The following is a 16,564-nucleotide window of genomic DNA, read 5'->3' as shown; positions in this document are numbered from 1 at the left end:
GAACAACATGAGCCATGCTTGAGGGTTCCCACTGTTCCTGGCGACCATGCCATCTAGCGCTCTATGGCTCAGGTGAGTAAGACTTTTAGAAGGGTTAACATTTGCAAGGCCAGGGACCAGACGCAATTCCAGGGCATGTGCTCAGAGCATCCACGCCTCCATCCACATCGACAGGGCTGTAGACATATCTTAACATGGTCCATACACACCCACGCTGTCGTGAAGAGGGCACTACAGCACCTTTTCTCCCTCTGGAGGCTGAAAAGATTTGTCATCGGCCATCAGATCCCCAAGAGGATTTACAGCTGCACCATCGCAAGGCTCTATAGAGAGTGGCGCGGACGGCCCAGTTCATCACTGGGGCTGAGCTCTGTGCCATCCAGGACCTTTATACCAGGCATGTCTGAGGAAGGCCCAGAAAATTACTCTCTGTGAAGAGGAATGATCCAAAATTGCTCCTGACCGTTGTGCAGGTCTGATCTGCAACTACAGAAAATGTTTGGTTGAGATTATTGCTGCCAAACGAGGGTCAACCAGTTATTAAATCCAAGGGATCACATACTTTTCCCACCATGCACTGTGAATGTTTACACGGTATGTTTTTGTGTGTTATTAGTTTAAGCAGACTGTCTATTGTTGCAACCTAAATGAAGATCAGATACATTTTTAAGACCAATTTATGCAGAAATCCAGGTATTTCCAAAGGGCTCACATACTTTTTCTTGCCACTGTATGAAGCTTCATTCTTGTGTGTTTAATTTCTCATGTTTTTATTTTCTGTTTTGTTGAGGAAGAGCTTCTAAGCATTTCACTGTGAGGTCTACCTGTTGTAGCGCATGTGACGAATACAATTTGATAAGACCTGTACAGTACAGTAAGCTGACGGAGGGAGTTAGGTGAGCCAGAACTACTGCATGGCATTTAAATTACCCTTTCTACGTTTGGTTCTTAACCATGACAGTTGAACACTCTCCAGAAAACAACACACTTATAAAATCAAAGACAGCCTCGAGAGTCAAGATGTTCCAACCTGTGCTGTTGGTGCTCTACAGTCTAATCCTCTTATCTCCTGCCCAGCGGAGATGCACTGTAGCTTATGAGATAATAATACATTATAGACCTCTCTGCTTTTTCAGTCCACTTTCACCTCGCAAAGTCACAGTTAGACCGCTGCTTAACGCATGGTGGAGTTACACCAGCTGGGGAATGTGAACTGGCTATTACCTGCAGCATTAGAGAAACCTCTATGGTCTGTAATAGTTATGTCATTGGCAATGGTAGTGTGAGGGGATTGGGTTTTCCTTTCAGTAAATGCCACGGGACCTATGACTACAGAATCAGGATCTCAGATTAACATCTCAATCAAAAGGACGGTTGAGCGAAGGGAGAGCCTCCCCACTGGGCACAGAGGTCAGTCAGTCTAGTTTTGATTTACATTTGGTTGAATTGTCAACTAACATGAATTCAACGTGAACTCAAACAGAAAATATCACCATGTCATTGAATTTAGGTTCAAAGTTAGGAACAGGAAAAGCTCATCGGCTCCCTCGCCCCGTTCCCATCTCTCTCCTCCTCGCCATCCTTCAGTTCTCACTCCTGTGCCTGTGCTTTTTCCAGCTAAAGTTCAACTTGAGTTCACAGACAGGAAAATGATCATTAGAATGGTCTTAAATGTGTCTCTCCATTAAACTCCGGTGACAATGGAGTATAAGCACCTTCATTAAGCTGGCAAATTCCAATCATCTTCTCTCAACATATCTCATTAAAACTTATCTTATCTTGGCTAAGAGTGTTCAGCATTTCTGGAGCAGGTATGATGAGAATGTCTTTCACGTCACCTCAGCCATTTTGTTCATGTCAGGCTAGTGTGGTAGAAAAAGTTGGCGGATTAATTCTGGCACTGTAAAATCCCAAATCACCTCGCCTAAATCATGTAACAAAAACAATGTACAATATGCCACATTAATACTCAACAAAGCAGTGTACTGTAGTTGTGATTCGAGTCAGTAGTAGATATCTACTGGACAAAACATTCAAGGAAGAAAGACCTAATTGGAAAAAGTTTCTCATTGCAGATTGAAATGCACATCTCACCATTCCATTAATACAATTTACACTGTTGGACAGAATGAGCCATTTTCCTTTTTAATATCTGGACGGACTACCACAAACTTGTGCACAGACCGTTGGAGGTAAGTTTGATATAGCTCTCAGGACTATGAATGGCCTGGTTCCCATAGGAACCCTGTATGGTAGACGGCTGTTTGAAGTTGGAGCTTGCAGGTTTGCCTGTAGACATCCTCCCTCTCTCTCTCTTCAGGCCTGAAGGTAGGTTCATCTCTCATTTCTACCATCTCTATTTTCCCTCTGCAGAGTTTGCGAGGCTCTCTTACCTCCAGAGAGGAGTGATACACAACCTGGCAATGGCATCTTAATCAGGACAACCACAGGAGGGAGAAGACCGTGGGAGGACAAACAAGAGTTTGGAACTAAAACTTTGTTTAGTCATCAGAGCAGATTGTCTGTGTCGGTTAATGTCATTCTCTGAAATGATAGATTCAGTCATGTGTTTGAGTGTCTTCCATGTGTTTATGAAAAAGTGATCTACTTGTCTATACCAGTGAAAGATATGTAAAATTCACATCAGATGTTATAGAAATGTCTCAGTTTCCTTCACTAAATCCATATTGGTGCCTCTATATCAAAATCTATGTAAATGAATACGAGTACATTATTGGCAGCCTCAACAAGTAAATGATGACGTTCATTTTACACCAAGGTCAGGGAATGGGAAATACTGATGAGAGCTATCAACCCTGTTGATTGCAAAGGGATAATTGTCTACGGTATATGGGCTTTCTCAACATCTCCCTCATGGATCGGCTCCCCTGCAAACTCACTTTACTGGGTCTCATCATGGTATTGGGGTGTGGCAACTGGAGTGTATAAGTTTGTGTTTGATGGTTACTTCAGTAAATCATTGGTGTCTACAAGACAAAATCCTGAAGTCGGACAGACCAAGATAGCAAAGAACTGTAGAGCTGCTGGTTGTGGTGAGATGAGTGAGAGGTGGGATCTATTGCACCTAGAGCCATGGAGAAGGCAACACTACTCTCCGTCCCAACAGAACTCACTCTGAGATCTGCACCATCTAAATGCAGCCTTACACCCACTCTGGCAACCTACTCACGAATTGTCTGTGGGTATTTAGGCACCACTCCATGAACTAAATGAGTCCAAGCCAACAGTGCCTGCAGAGAAATCACCAACTCTGAAAGAAGTCATTAGAACATTCTCTTCCATTTGGCTTTGTGAAATTGACCAAAAAAGATAGATGACAGCTTTACACTCAATTGCTTTTCTAAATCTACAGACTCATGCATGTCTCAAGATGTAACCTGACTCTTAAACTTGTTTTAGAGTTGTACCAGAATGTTTCAATTGTATTTTTTATTAATCAACACTTGTATGTACAAATATACTAATGTATGAGACATGGAAAATATTACATCTAGTAGTGCATCTACTGTACAAATATCCCAACTGCATTATGATCAAAGTATTTCACAGAACATTACATTCCATACAGTATCTGCATGTCACTTGAAGCAATGCAGATATGAGCAACTATAGCATTGCAATACAATTATTAGGGATTTAATTTTGAATCCCCTCATTTCTGTGTTCCTGATAACTCCACCCCCCTAACATTCCTGTTGTTGGACCCAATGTAGTCCATAAAGACTATTGTAAAACGTTCACCTTATAGCAGCGTCATCACTATCAGGGAACAGTACAATCATGCATTTCCCTGAGATGCATTATGTCAGCCATTTTGTGGGTTTGGCGACCGGGTATTCTAGTAATTTCAGAATTGCCAATGCACTGAGCCTCTGGTCAGGGCAGCAGGTAGGGAGTCTCATTTTTCTCACTTTAACATTATCCAGTTGTCCAGTTCCGTGAAGCATTCCGCCCTGTGCTATAATGATACCAGCAGTGATCTTTTGTACAGCTGCTGCTCTACCCCATGGCGACCGACCCTACTGGTACCTCTGTGTCACCCACAGTGACCTCCAGCAGGGCCATCCACCTCAGTGTCCCTCCCACCTATAGAAATGGCCAAAGCTGAGGGAAGGGTGGCAGGTCATCCTCCCCCAGGTGCTGGTCACAGTCATAAGCAGTCCCTGCACAGCGCCACCTGGCCTTTACGGTAGTCCCTGCAGGGACAGAGGCGGTGGTACTTGTTGTTGGCCCCGGCACAGCTGAACAGCAGAGGGTCTTTCTGGAGGCCACACTCACTACTCTCCACTGAGAAGGCTGGGAAGATGTGGTTGATCTCAGCCTCCACCCCATCACACTGCACCTCCAGCCTGGGTGGAGATACCATAGAAACATTTCTTTATATCATTATTCATATTAAGTCATGTGATTTACATTATAATCAATACTTTAAAAAAAAGGCTTCATAAATGGCTATCAACATCATTACACCAAAGCACATTGGGTAGTGCATTAGAATGAGGGAGGATATTCAGAAGAATTTAAGATGTTTGCTTCCTCAGTGATTGTGCCGTATAACAGAATCTGCTAAATTACAAGATGTAATGTTGTGTAACAGATGGTGATGTCATCCCATGGTGGTGGAGGAGGGAGGCAGCAGCAGCAGCTCACCCGCTGAAGGCCTCTTTGATATTGATGAAGCGGTAGAAGGCGGGCTCACAGATCAGGCCTGCGCTCTGGCACGCATCTATACATGACTGGCCCTCCAGGGAGGCCAGCAGCCTCAGGGCGCTAAGCGGGGGCCAGGAGGGGGGAGTGCTGATGTTGTTGGAGGCCCAGGCCAGGGCACTGGAGTTGGGCAGCAGGACAAAGGGGTTGGGGGGGCTGCCTGGCCAACTGCTGGAGCTATTCGCTGAGGGAAATGGAGCTTCGGGTGCACAGAATTCCTGCCGAGTACAATACAACAGAATAACTACACAATCTGGCTATTGTGTAGTTAGTTAATCTGGCTATTCAGCATTACATTCATCAGTCAATTCTACTGTAGCCTACATTCAGCATTGAAGTGGCAGTTAGCCTCGTGGTTAGAGCGTTGAGCCAGTAACAAAAAGGTCGGAACAAAAATACCCAAGCCGACAAGGTGAAAAATCTGTCGGTGCCGTTGAGCAAGGCTTAACCCTAATTTGCTCCAGGTGGGCTGTACTAATATGGCTGACCCTGTAAAACAACACATTTCACTGCACCTGTGTGTGACAGTATACATTTTTTTTTTTATTAATTCAGCTGTGAACTATACTGTCATTCATTAGTTATACATTCTGATGGGTTCTGATTTAGACAGAATAATAAAAGCAGCATCACCATAGCTCTTATGACATACACATTGCCTTCCAGCCTCCTGGAATAATATAATACAGTACGAGTCAAAGTTTGGACACACCTACTCATTCATGGGTACTGTATATACACACATACCGGTATACATCATTTTGATAGCAGGACACTGTAAAGTCCATTATCCCTCTGAAGAGTATGAATCCGAAGCAGCCTGCCTACACATAGTTTGAAGAACAACATAGCTACTGTAGTAGGTAGAAGCTGTGTGCTGGAAACCCTAGGTAGAGCATGGGTGAAATAGGCAATGTGGTGCTCATGGGAATTTCCTTAATTTTTTCAGCTTCAGACCAATGCCTATTTTCAATTAAAACCTTGTTTTTAAATTCCAAGGTTTTTACACTGGAAGGTGATTATGCAACATTATTATACAACATAATTAAGCAATAAGGCCCAGGGTGGGGGGTGGGGGGGGGGGGGGTATATATGCCAATATACCACGGCTAAGGGTTGTTCAACATCTCAACCACTATTTGTATCAGTTTGAATCATTTTCAATGGGGCTTTTATTTTGAAGATGAACTGCAAATTCCACTATTGTGGCTAGCTTCACACAGGTGTGCGCGACAGCGCGACAGTTGTGTTGAGTACCTCCAATCAAGTTGATTTGCGTTTTTTCATTGAGATTGGTGTCATATTGGCTTAGATATGATGGTAGGAAGATATGAATTCAACACAATGTCTATAATACAGTTTTGCCACCAATAATCAAATGAGTTTCAGGCAGGAATCAACCCTGGGAGAGCACCTCCCCCAGTCGGTCCTATTCATAAGGAACAGGTAATAATATTTCTGCGACATCTTCCTCTGACCCCCAGCCCGGTTTATTAACCAGGCTCCCAGAACCCTGCTGCAATAACCAGGCCTCTTCCACTCCACAGCCCCCCAGCCCTGGGCTACTGCTCAACAGGAAAACAGGGCGAGCTGTCACCCACCTCATCCGGAGTCTGTGTGTGTGTGTGTGTGTGTGTGTCATGAGAAAGCAGTATACAAATTTGAAATAAAGAATCCGTGAGGATCATAGGGGTCAGTGCTGCCCACGGAGGAGGGTAGAAGGGTTGTCGCTGATTGGGAGTCTGGTCTCGTACATGCCAGGCGGGCAGTCTCAGTCAGTCACAGCCCACTGAGCACACTACTCTGTGTGTGATGGGCAGATGGGGGAGTGGATCAGAGCTGGGCATAGGCCACCCTATTTCCCCTTTTCTCCCACTGCCACGGCCTTAACCAGACTGGCAGACAGGCCCCTCGGTATCTCGGCATGATGAACGTACTGGAGCATGACAATGTGTATAATTGTGCAAAGAAATATAGTGTGTGTGTGTGTGGTTGTGGACGTGTTTAACCACAAGAATAGTAAACAAACAAACATTTGACCAAATGGGGACATTTTGTTTAAGCCCACAGGGTCAAATGCTATTTCTATGTGGTTTAGGGTTATGTTTAGAACTAGTGTTAGAATTAGGTTCAGGGTTTGGAGCTAGGGTTAGGGAAAATAAGATTTTGAATGGACTGAATTGTGTGTCCCCACATGGTTAGTTAAACAGGACTGTGTGTGTGTTTTAAAGTAGCTCTTTTATTTGTATACAGTACAGTGTGACTTCATCTTGCCTGTGCATAAATAAATGTGGATGAGGTTGGCCGGTGTATGCAACACAAACCCACCTGGTTCTGGATGTAAGCATGCACTCTCTCCAGCATCCCCTCACAGGTGTACTCATAGGGCAGATATGGCTCCACCTGCAGAAAGGGAATCACACACCATCGGCTTTAGACCTCCAACACCACAGCCATAATAGTACTGCAGCGGTTTACCGTTAATCAAAGCTGACGTATTCATTAAGGTCACTGTGAACGGCTTCATTATGAGCTGCTTCATATTATAACCAATGACCTCATACATCACAGGTGACAGCCTTTGACTTGATTTCATTACTCTATTAACATGGACTACATCAATATGACAAACAATGGATTAAGCTGACAATCGACCACAGGTTATGTACGAGCTGCTAAACCGAATGTCTGAATCTTTTTAACAACTCACTGGGAGGATGTGATGACCATCCCACTTTTGAAAATTACCAGATGATGTGAAAACTTTCTCCAGAGCTGGCACATTTCATAGAGTTACAGGTGAGAACGTATGTTACATACACGACAGGTGCTGTGACACTGCAGTGAAAACAGCACAGAGAAGGCATCTCTTTTCAATGCAGCAGCAAACACACGTTAGTCATTAGTGTCAAAGGATGAAGCCTGCAGGTCAATGCTTTCTATTTTGCTGTTTTCCAAAGCCTATTTGGGTTAGATTACATAAATAAGTATGATACATGGAGGAGTGGGAAATGTTCAATCAGTGTGATGGTACTGTAGTCCCATTCCACATCACCTAACCTAAGATGTCTGTGCCATTTAAAAGAGATCTCATTGTTTACCATCAGGCCTCTCAGAGGCACTTGGGCTTTTAAACTGATAAATGGTTCCTTTTAGCATTCACTTCCTTTTAGCTCTCACTTACTCGTTTATTTCATCTGAGTTTAATGAAATGTATCTGGCACGTCATCAGCATCATCACGTCATCCAGAATGCAATTTGCCTTTTGGGCATCTTTATATAATGGAAAGAAAGGAACAGGAAAAAAACAGCTCTCCATGGAGTCTGAATTGAATTCAGCTTTAGAATACATGTACATCTCTAAACCGACCGCATTTACTGCAAACATACTCATCATGTCTGACCAGTATACCTGATTACAATATCACCAGTGGTGTAAAGTACTTAAGTAAAAATACTAGAAAGTACTACTTAAGTCGTTTTTTTGTGGGGTATCTGTACTTTAATTGACTATTTATATTTTTGACAACTTTTACTTCACTACATTCCTAAAGAAAATAATGTACTTTTTACTCCATACATTTTCCCTGACACCCAGAAGTACGAGTTACATTTCGAATGCTTAGCAGGTCAGAAAGATTTGCCAATTCACACACATCATGAGAACAACCCTGGTTATCCCTACTGCTTCTGCCTCACTAAACACAAATGCTTTGTTAATTAATTACTTCTAAGTGTTGAGGTGTGCCCCTGGCTATCTGTAAAATAATAAAACAAGACAATTATGCCATCTGGTTTGCTTAACATAAGGAATGTGAAATGATTTATAAGTATAATTAATACTTTTACTGGGTGACTTTCACTTTTACTAGAGTCATTTTCTATTAAAGTATCTTTATTTTTACTCAAGTATGACAATTGGGTACTTTTTACACCAGTGAATATCACAGGGATTAGTATTGTTGTTCACCCACATTGGATCAAAGAGGGGACATGTTTTTCTTCACCTTCAGTGTGTACTGTATAGTACGGTGCATTTGGAAAGTATTCAGACCCCTTGACTTTTTCCTCATTGTGTTACAGCCTTATTCTAAAATGTATTACATTGATTTCCCCTAATCTATCTAAACAAAATACCACATAATGAACAATTCAAAAACAGATTTTTAGACATTTTTGCAAATGTATACACTTTTGGGGGGAAATATCACATTTACATAAGTATTCAGACCCTTTTTTACCTAGTCATTTGTTTAAGCACCTTTGGCAGCGATTACAGCCTTCAGTCTCTTTGGGTATGATGAAATAAGCTTGGCACACAAGTATTTGGGGAGTTCCTACCACTCTTCTCTGCAGATCCTCTCAAGCTCTGTCAGGTTGGATGGGGAGCGTCGCTGCACAGCTATTTTCAGGTCTCTCCAGATATGTTTGATCGGGTTCATGTCCAGGCTCTGGCTGGGCCACTCAAGGACATTCAGAGATGTGTCCCGAAGCCACTCCTGCGTTGTCTTGGCTGTGTGCTTTGGGTCATTGTCCTGTTGGATGGTGAACCTTCGTCCCCAGTCTGAAGGTCCTGAGGGCTTTGGAGCAGGTTTTCATCAAGGATCGCTCTGTACTTTGCTCCATTCATCTTTCCCTCGATCCTGACTAGTCTCCCAGTCCCTGCTGCTGAAAAACATCCCCACAGCATGATGCTGCCACCACCATGCTTCACCGTAGGGATGGTGCCAGGTTTCCTCCAGACGTGACGCTTGGAATTCAGGCCAAAAAGTTCTATTTTGGTTTCATCAGACCAGAGAATCTTGTTTCTCATGGTCTGAGAGTCCTTTGGGTGCCTTTTGGCAAACTCTAAGTGGGCTGTCATGTGCCTTTTACTGAGGAGTGGCTTCCGTCTGGCCACTCTACCACAAAGGCCTGATTGGTGGAACGCTCCAGAGATGGTTGGCCACTGTGTTCTTGGGGACCTTCAATGCTACATAATTTTTTGGTATCCTTCCCCAGATCTGTGCCTCAACACAATCCTGTCTCGGAGCTCTACGGACAATTCCTTCGACCTCATGGCTTGATTTTTGCTCTGACATGCACTGTTAACTGTGGGACCTTACTGTATATAAACAGGTTTGTGCCTTTCCAAATCATGTCCAATCAATTGCATTTACCACAGGTGGACTCCAATCAAGTTGTAGAAACATCTCAAGTATGATCAATGGAAACAGGATGCACCTGAGCTCAATTTCGAGTCTCATAGCAAAGGGTCTGAATACTTATGTAAAATGTGATATGTTTTTATTTGTAATAAACTTGCTAACATAAAAACCTGTTTTCACTTTGTCATTATGGGGTATTGTGTGTACATTGATGAGGAAACTAATTTATTTAATAGATTTTAGAATAAGGCTGTAATGTAACAAAAAGTGGAAAAAGTCAAGGGGTCTGGGGCCTCCCGAGTGGTGCAAAGGTCTAAAGCACTGCATCGCAGCACTTGAGGCGTCACTACAGACCCAGGTTCGATCCTAGGCTGTATCAAAACCAGCCGTGAACGGGAGTCCCATAGGGCGGCGCACAATTGGCCCATCGTCGTCCAGGTTAGGGGAGGGTTTGGCCAGGGGGTGCTTTACTTTGCTCATTGCACTCTAGTGACTTCCTGTGGCGGGCCAGGTACCTACAGACTGACCTCGGTCATCAGTTGAACGGTGTTTCCTCCAACACATTGGTGTGGATGGCGTCCGGGTTAAGTGTTAAGGAGTGTGGTTGTGTTAAGGGTGTTAAGGAGTGTGGTTTGGTGGGTCATGATTCGCCTCTCCCGAGCTCGTTGAGGAGTTGCAGCGATGAGACAAGATCGTAATGGGATATGACAAAAAAAGTGAGGTAAAAAAATAAATATTACATACATGTAAAGGGGTCTAAATACTTTCTGAATGCACTGTATATCAACATAATGAGAAGTGCTTGTGTCCTGTATTATTTAGTTGTTTTGTTTTCCTCCTGCCTCTCTCCTCCACTCCTAACCCATTACATGCACGTGTTCTACCACAGCATTACGTCAAGTAGATGCTCCGTTTTGGTTCCCTCAGCAGCAAGTCTGGGCTATATTTAACCTGCCATTATTCCCCGCGTGGTGGGGGATCGATTGGACGTACCTTGCATGTTGGCCTGGTGACAGATTGAGCACAGCATGATAGATTAATATCATCTCCAGTAGACAATGGTTAGTGCCTGGAGAAGACAGTATGGGTCCTCTGGAAGACTGCCATACTAACCCTGTGTCTGCTGCCCAGTTTACCTACTAAGCAACTCCATCTCTGAGGCAATTAGGGCTAAAGTCCTTGGAAGGAGCCAGCTATGCAGTTTGCAGTTACACTGGATCCTGTGATTAACAGCTCAATTAGCAATGTGAGAGAGAAGTGGGTCACAACTGGAAATACAGTCTGTGGGAGAGGAGATTATATACCTCCACGGCACCATTAATCATATGCGTAGGTAATGTTAATACCCAAGACTTTCTTTAACATGAGATGCAGTGAAGATAATACATCTGAAAGGTCATTTGAAATCATGTGGTCCTCTGTAGCCAGGATAGTGGGTTTGATTACCGGGACCATCCATACTTAAAATGTATGCACACATGACTGTACGTCGCTTTGGATAAAAGTGTCTGCTAAATGGCATATATTATATTATCATCTCAAGTGAACATACTAACCTTGGTCTTCATGATGTCCTGTATGGCAGACTCAAACTCTTGGGAGTTGTTGAAATCCACCGTGATGACATGTGGCCTGCCTATATACTGCTCAGCATAGGGATGCTGTGAGGAAACCTGATGGAGGAATTAACACAATACTATATCAGTCAATACAGTCTACATCCAGACAATACATGGACACAGCCACGAGCAGAGAAGCACACGAGTCAGGTTGAGGCCTGCCTTGCACTAATTCACTGACTAACATTCATTTTCTCGACAGTTGTCTCTGACACCACAGAGACAACCCGCTCACCTGTCTGGAAGTGGGCTTCCCTCTGAAGAACTCATGGTTGAGGGAACTGTGGGACGGCTTAAACTTGGGCTGCAGGAAGATGCAGCCGTTGGCTATGGCCTCTAAAGGGGCTGGCCCTTCGTATGGGAAGCCAAACCCAATGAAGAGCTTGTTTGAGAGAGGAAAAGAAAAAGATTAACCAAACTGCTGCTGTTTACTGGCAACTTGTACTTGAAGTATATTATATATAAAAAGGTATTGAAACCCTCCATACCTTGGCCTTTCTGAGCAGCTGCTGCAGCTCTTGTTGGGGCAGCAGGCCGTGGTTTTTGACAAAAGCAGGCACCTCTGGAGGGCGCTGTGTCTCATAATAGACAGTCCCATGGATATCCATGTAGCGGTGCAGAATGGCCAGGAACCTTTCCTTACCCTATGAGTCAATGGAACAAATGGTTAGGACGGACTGGCAACACAGTATAATCTATATATCCACCCCAAATATGCAGAATGTAACTCCTTTTTTGAACCAATTCTGTATGAGTTCAAAGTTCTTCTCAAACATAAAGTTATGTTCAGTGTGTTGGTTGCAGGCATAACCAAGACAGGGGCAAACATGTTATTCATGTCATTGGCTGTCAGCCTCTTCCACTTAGAGATTCTCCCATATTATCTGTGTCACCCTCCTGGGACTGAAGAGCAAGGGAGAATGTGCTCAACCTGTGAAGACTACAGTAGCATGAGGGTCATCTCTCAGAAGAGTTAAGAGAAGAGTTGACTGATAGGCCTCTCACTCTGGAGAGCTTCTGATTGGTGCAGGGCAGTGTGGACAGAAGCTTGTATGACTGACTGTTACTAGGATTAGTGGGGTGGCTACTGGGGCCTCTGGTGCATACAGACTGGCATAGCCAATTAGAGGGGTGATTTTATTTCCTACACCAAGCAACAGCAGCACCAGGGGCAAATGACACGAGAATGGCCATAGAGTGTGAAGAGAAAGCATGGGTTTCACCTTGGCTACAGCAGCACACTGGTCACTGATCATAGAGATGTATTGGGTGAGCATGATTTACATATAGTGGTGAGAATGTTGTATTGCTTCAAATCTTCAGTGGCATACTTAGCCTAACATAGAACATTTGTACTGAACACAATATAAATAAATATGCATGAGCTTTCCCTCTGTAGACTAAGAACCCTTCCAGTTGTAAATAGAACCACTGATGTCATTGCAGATGCTCCATATAAAAGAGCACACAAAGTAAAACTATCATTAGTGGAGAGCTGACATTCTGAGTATTGATTAACACTCCGCCTTTTGTATTTTCCTAAACCTGTTATAGGGCAGCAGTTTATTGATCTGACAGGGGGGTGACAGAAGATGCAGATAGACCAGGATGAACGCAACCCTCAGGCCTTTTTATAAAAACTCCAGTATCTTTATGGTAGATAAAGATGATTCACCTGAAACATCTTTCTGTGTCTGAAGAGCTAAAGCTGCTGACTCATTCCAAAATAATTGTAGTTAACTGTCTGGCACATTTAATGGAACATTAATGCATTCATTGTGCATGAACAGGATCAATCTCTATAAAAGGAATCTGCAGAGAAACCAAACACCAGGGACAGTCTGTACTCCCGCTCAATGTAAAACAAAGTTTCAGAGGGTGTTCAAAACATCAATCATTGACAGGAAGTGCAGGTATCCTTACTTGGAGCTGGAGATGATCCATCAACATGGCATGAGAGCAGAATAGGAGGAAACCACGTGGGAAGGAGGAGAGACAAGAGAGAGTGAGTGGGAGAGATAAAATGATAGTCATTTTGTCTCCTTGTGGACATACAGCTGTAGTACAACACATAGCTGACAAGCATGTGAACCAGAGAGCTGAGGATGATGCCAGAAGCAGTGAGGGGTAGTCAGTGTCGAGGGAGAGCCAGACACAGATGGCATTCACACTCATAAATATTATACCTTAAACTGTTCAGAGTGAGGGGGAATTCAATAAGCGTAGAGGGAGAGAACAAATGCAGCTGATTCGATCACGGGGAGGCGGCCAGACACATCAATAAGTGATGCCTTTTTCCTGTAGCTTGGAGGGAGAATTTACACTAAACAAAAACAATTGCCACTTCCACAACACTCACACCTCTCTGGGCGTACATACATATACCTAGCAGATTGAAGTGTCATGCTTGGCAGATAGGAGAGAATAACTTAGGCACGTTTCAGCTTGTCTCTGGAAGTGGGGTGCACTCCATTTATCACATCATGACAGAATACACTGCAGCATATAACAGACTGCTGACTGTTGTGTAAATATGTTGAGACGCCACCTCAACTGGACTGCACATCTTAGTAGGGAAAAAGTCATTTGTTTGTTGATATCTTGTAAACAGGAGCAGGTGATGCGCCCATTGGGGTGTCAGTCAAATGCACTCTCAACAATATGGCTTTCTTTGCTTGAGTTGTGACATTAGTGGTGTAGAAATTGAACATTAATATCCATATGATCACCTTCCACATGCTGGCCTCTTTGCCGTACACCACTGCCATGCTGTCCACCTTGTTCCTCTGGATGCTCAGCCTCTCTGTGTCGTTCAGCTCCTCAGCCACAAAACCCATGAAGGAGTTGTCTGGAGTGTGTGCTGTAAGGGACAAACATAGCAAAGTGCTCAATAAGTTAAGCTCAAGCTCAATGTAAGGACGTGCTCTGAGAGTCGGGAAGCAAGTTCACGGAGTGAGTGTTTTAATAAAATAAACAAAACAAGAAAAACTAACAGCACACAGACATGAAACAGAAACAATGACGCCTGGGGAAGGAACCAAGGGGAGTGACATACAGTTGAAGTCGGAAGTCTACATAAACTTAGGTTGAAGTCATTAAAATTCGTTTTTCAACCACTCCACAAAATTATTGTTAACAAACTATAGTTTTGGACATCTACTTTGCACATAACCACAAGTAATTTTTCCAACAATTGTTTACAGCCAGATTATTTCACATTAAAAATTCACTGTACCACAATTCCAGTGGGTAAGAAGTTTACATACACTAAGTTGACTGTGCCTTTAAACAGCTTGGAAAATTCCAGAAAATTATGTCATGCCTTTAGAAGCTTCTGATAGGCTAATTGACATTATTTGAGTCAATTGGGGGTGTATCTGTGGATGTATTTCAAGGCCTACCTTCAAACTCAGTGCCTCTTTGCTTGACATCATGGGAAAATCAAAAGAAATCAGCCACAAAAAAATGGTGGACCTCCACAATTCTGGTTCATCCTTGGGAGCAATTTCCAAAAGCCTGAAGGTACCACGTTCATATGTGCAAACAATTATACGCAAGTATAAACACCATGGGACCACTCAGCCGTCACACCACTTAGGAAGGAGACGTGTTCTGTCTCCTAGAGATGAACGTACTTTGGTGTGAAAAGTGCAAATCAATCCCAGAACAACAACAAAGGACCTTGTGAAGATGCTGGAGGAAACAGGTACAAAAGTATCTATATCTACACTAAAACGGGTCCTATATCGACATAACCTGAAAGGCACTCAGCAAGGAAGAAGCCACTGCTCAAAACCGCCATTAAAAGGCCAGACTACAGTTTGCAACTGCACATGGGGACAAACATCATACTTTTTGGAGAAATGTCCTCTGGTCTGATGAAACAAAAATAGAACTGTTTGGCCATAATGACCATCGTTATGTTTGGAGGGAAAAGGGTGATGCTTGCAAGCTGAAGAACATTATCACAACCGTGAAACACGGGGGTGGCAGCATCAATGTTGTGGGGGTGTTTTTCTGCAGGAGGGACTGGTGCACTTCACAAAATAGATGGAATCATGAGGTGGTAAAATTATGTGGATATATTGAAGCAACATCTCCAGACGTCAGTCAGGAAGTTAAAGCTTGGTCGCAAATGTGTCTTCCAAATGGACAAAGACCCCAAGCATACCTGCAAAGTTGTGGCAAAATGGCTTAAGGACAACAAAGTCAAGGTATTGGAGTGGCCATCACAAAGCCCTGACCTCAATCCTATAGAAAATGTGTGGACAGAACTGAAAAAGCGTGTGAAAGCAAGGAGGCCTACAAACCTCAGTCACACCACCTCTGTCAGGAGGAATGGGCCAAAATTCACCCAACTTATTGCGGGAAGCTTGTGGAAGGCTACCTGAAACGTTTGATCCAAGTTAAACAATTTAAAGGCAATGCTACAAAATACTAATTGAGTGTATGTAAACTTCTGACCCACTGGGAATGTGATGTGAAAATAAGTATTTGGTCAATAACAAAAGTTTCTCAATACTTTGTTATATACCCTTTGTTGGCAATGACAGAGGTCAAATGTTTTCTGTAAGTCTTCACAAGGTTTTCACACACTGTTGCTGGTATTTTGGCCCATTCCTCCATGCAGATCTCCTCTAGAGCAGTGATGTTTTGGGGCTGTTGCTGGGCAACATGGACTTTCAACGCCCTCCAAAGATTTTTTATGGGGTTGAGATCTGGAGACTGGCTAGGCCACTCCAGGACCTTGAAATGCTTCTTGCGAAGCCACTCCTTCGTTGCCCAGGCGGTGTGTTTGGGATCGTTGTCATGCTGAAAGACCCAGCCACGTTTCATCTTCAATGCCCTTGCTGATGGTAGGCTTTGTTACTTTGGTCCCAGCTCTCTGTGGTGTGGTTCTGGGATTTTTGCTCACCGTTCTTGTGGTCATTTTGACCCCACGGGGTGAGATCTTGTGTGGAGCCCCAGATCGAGGGAGATTATCAGTGGTCTTGTATGTCTTCCGTTTCCTAATAATTGCTCCCACAGATGATTTCTTCAAACCAAGCTGCTTACCTATTGCTGATTCAG

The 16,564-nt window shown here is 43.5% G+C and overlaps 1 protein-coding gene across 2 annotated transcripts in view; it reads right to left on the bottom strand.

The window, feature by feature from the left end:
• Positions 1-3,435: 3,435 nt before the first annotated feature.
• Positions 3,436-16,564, bottom strand: part of LOC110486558 (alpha-1,6-mannosylglycoprotein 6-beta-N-acetylglucosaminyltransferase B) — a 68,155-nt gene continuing 55,026 nt past the window's right edge. Inside the window, exons 12-19 of one of the 2 annotated variants that reach the window (XM_036941276.1) lie at positions 14,224-14,354; positions 13,418-13,423; positions 11,983-12,138; positions 11,730-11,876; positions 11,432-11,548; positions 7,057-7,131; positions 4,672-4,946; positions 3,436-4,370 (exon numbers count right to left, since the gene is read on the bottom strand). In XM_036941276.1, coding sequence (XP_036797171.1) covers positions 4,172-4,370; positions 4,672-4,946; positions 7,057-7,131; positions 11,432-11,548; positions 11,730-11,876; positions 11,983-12,138; positions 13,418-13,423; positions 14,224-14,354 — 1,106 coding nt within the window. In that variant the 3' untranslated portion in view covers positions 3,436-4,171. The remainder of the gene's footprint in view (positions 4,371-4,671; positions 4,947-7,056; positions 7,132-11,431; positions 11,549-11,729; positions 11,877-11,982; positions 12,139-13,417; positions 13,424-14,223; positions 14,355-16,564) is intronic. The other variant, XM_036941277.1, reaches the window with a different exon arrangement.

Source organism: Oncorhynchus mykiss, chromosome 13 (genome assembly GCF_013265735.2).
Source record: "Oncorhynchus mykiss isolate Arlee chromosome 13, USDA_OmykA_1.1, whole genome shotgun sequence".
NCBI classification, from domain to species: Eukaryota; Metazoa; Chordata; class Actinopteri; order Salmoniformes; family Salmonidae; genus Oncorhynchus; species Oncorhynchus mykiss.
Note: the sequence above shows the minus strand (reverse complement) of the source record. Positions and strands in the feature narration are given on the sequence as shown.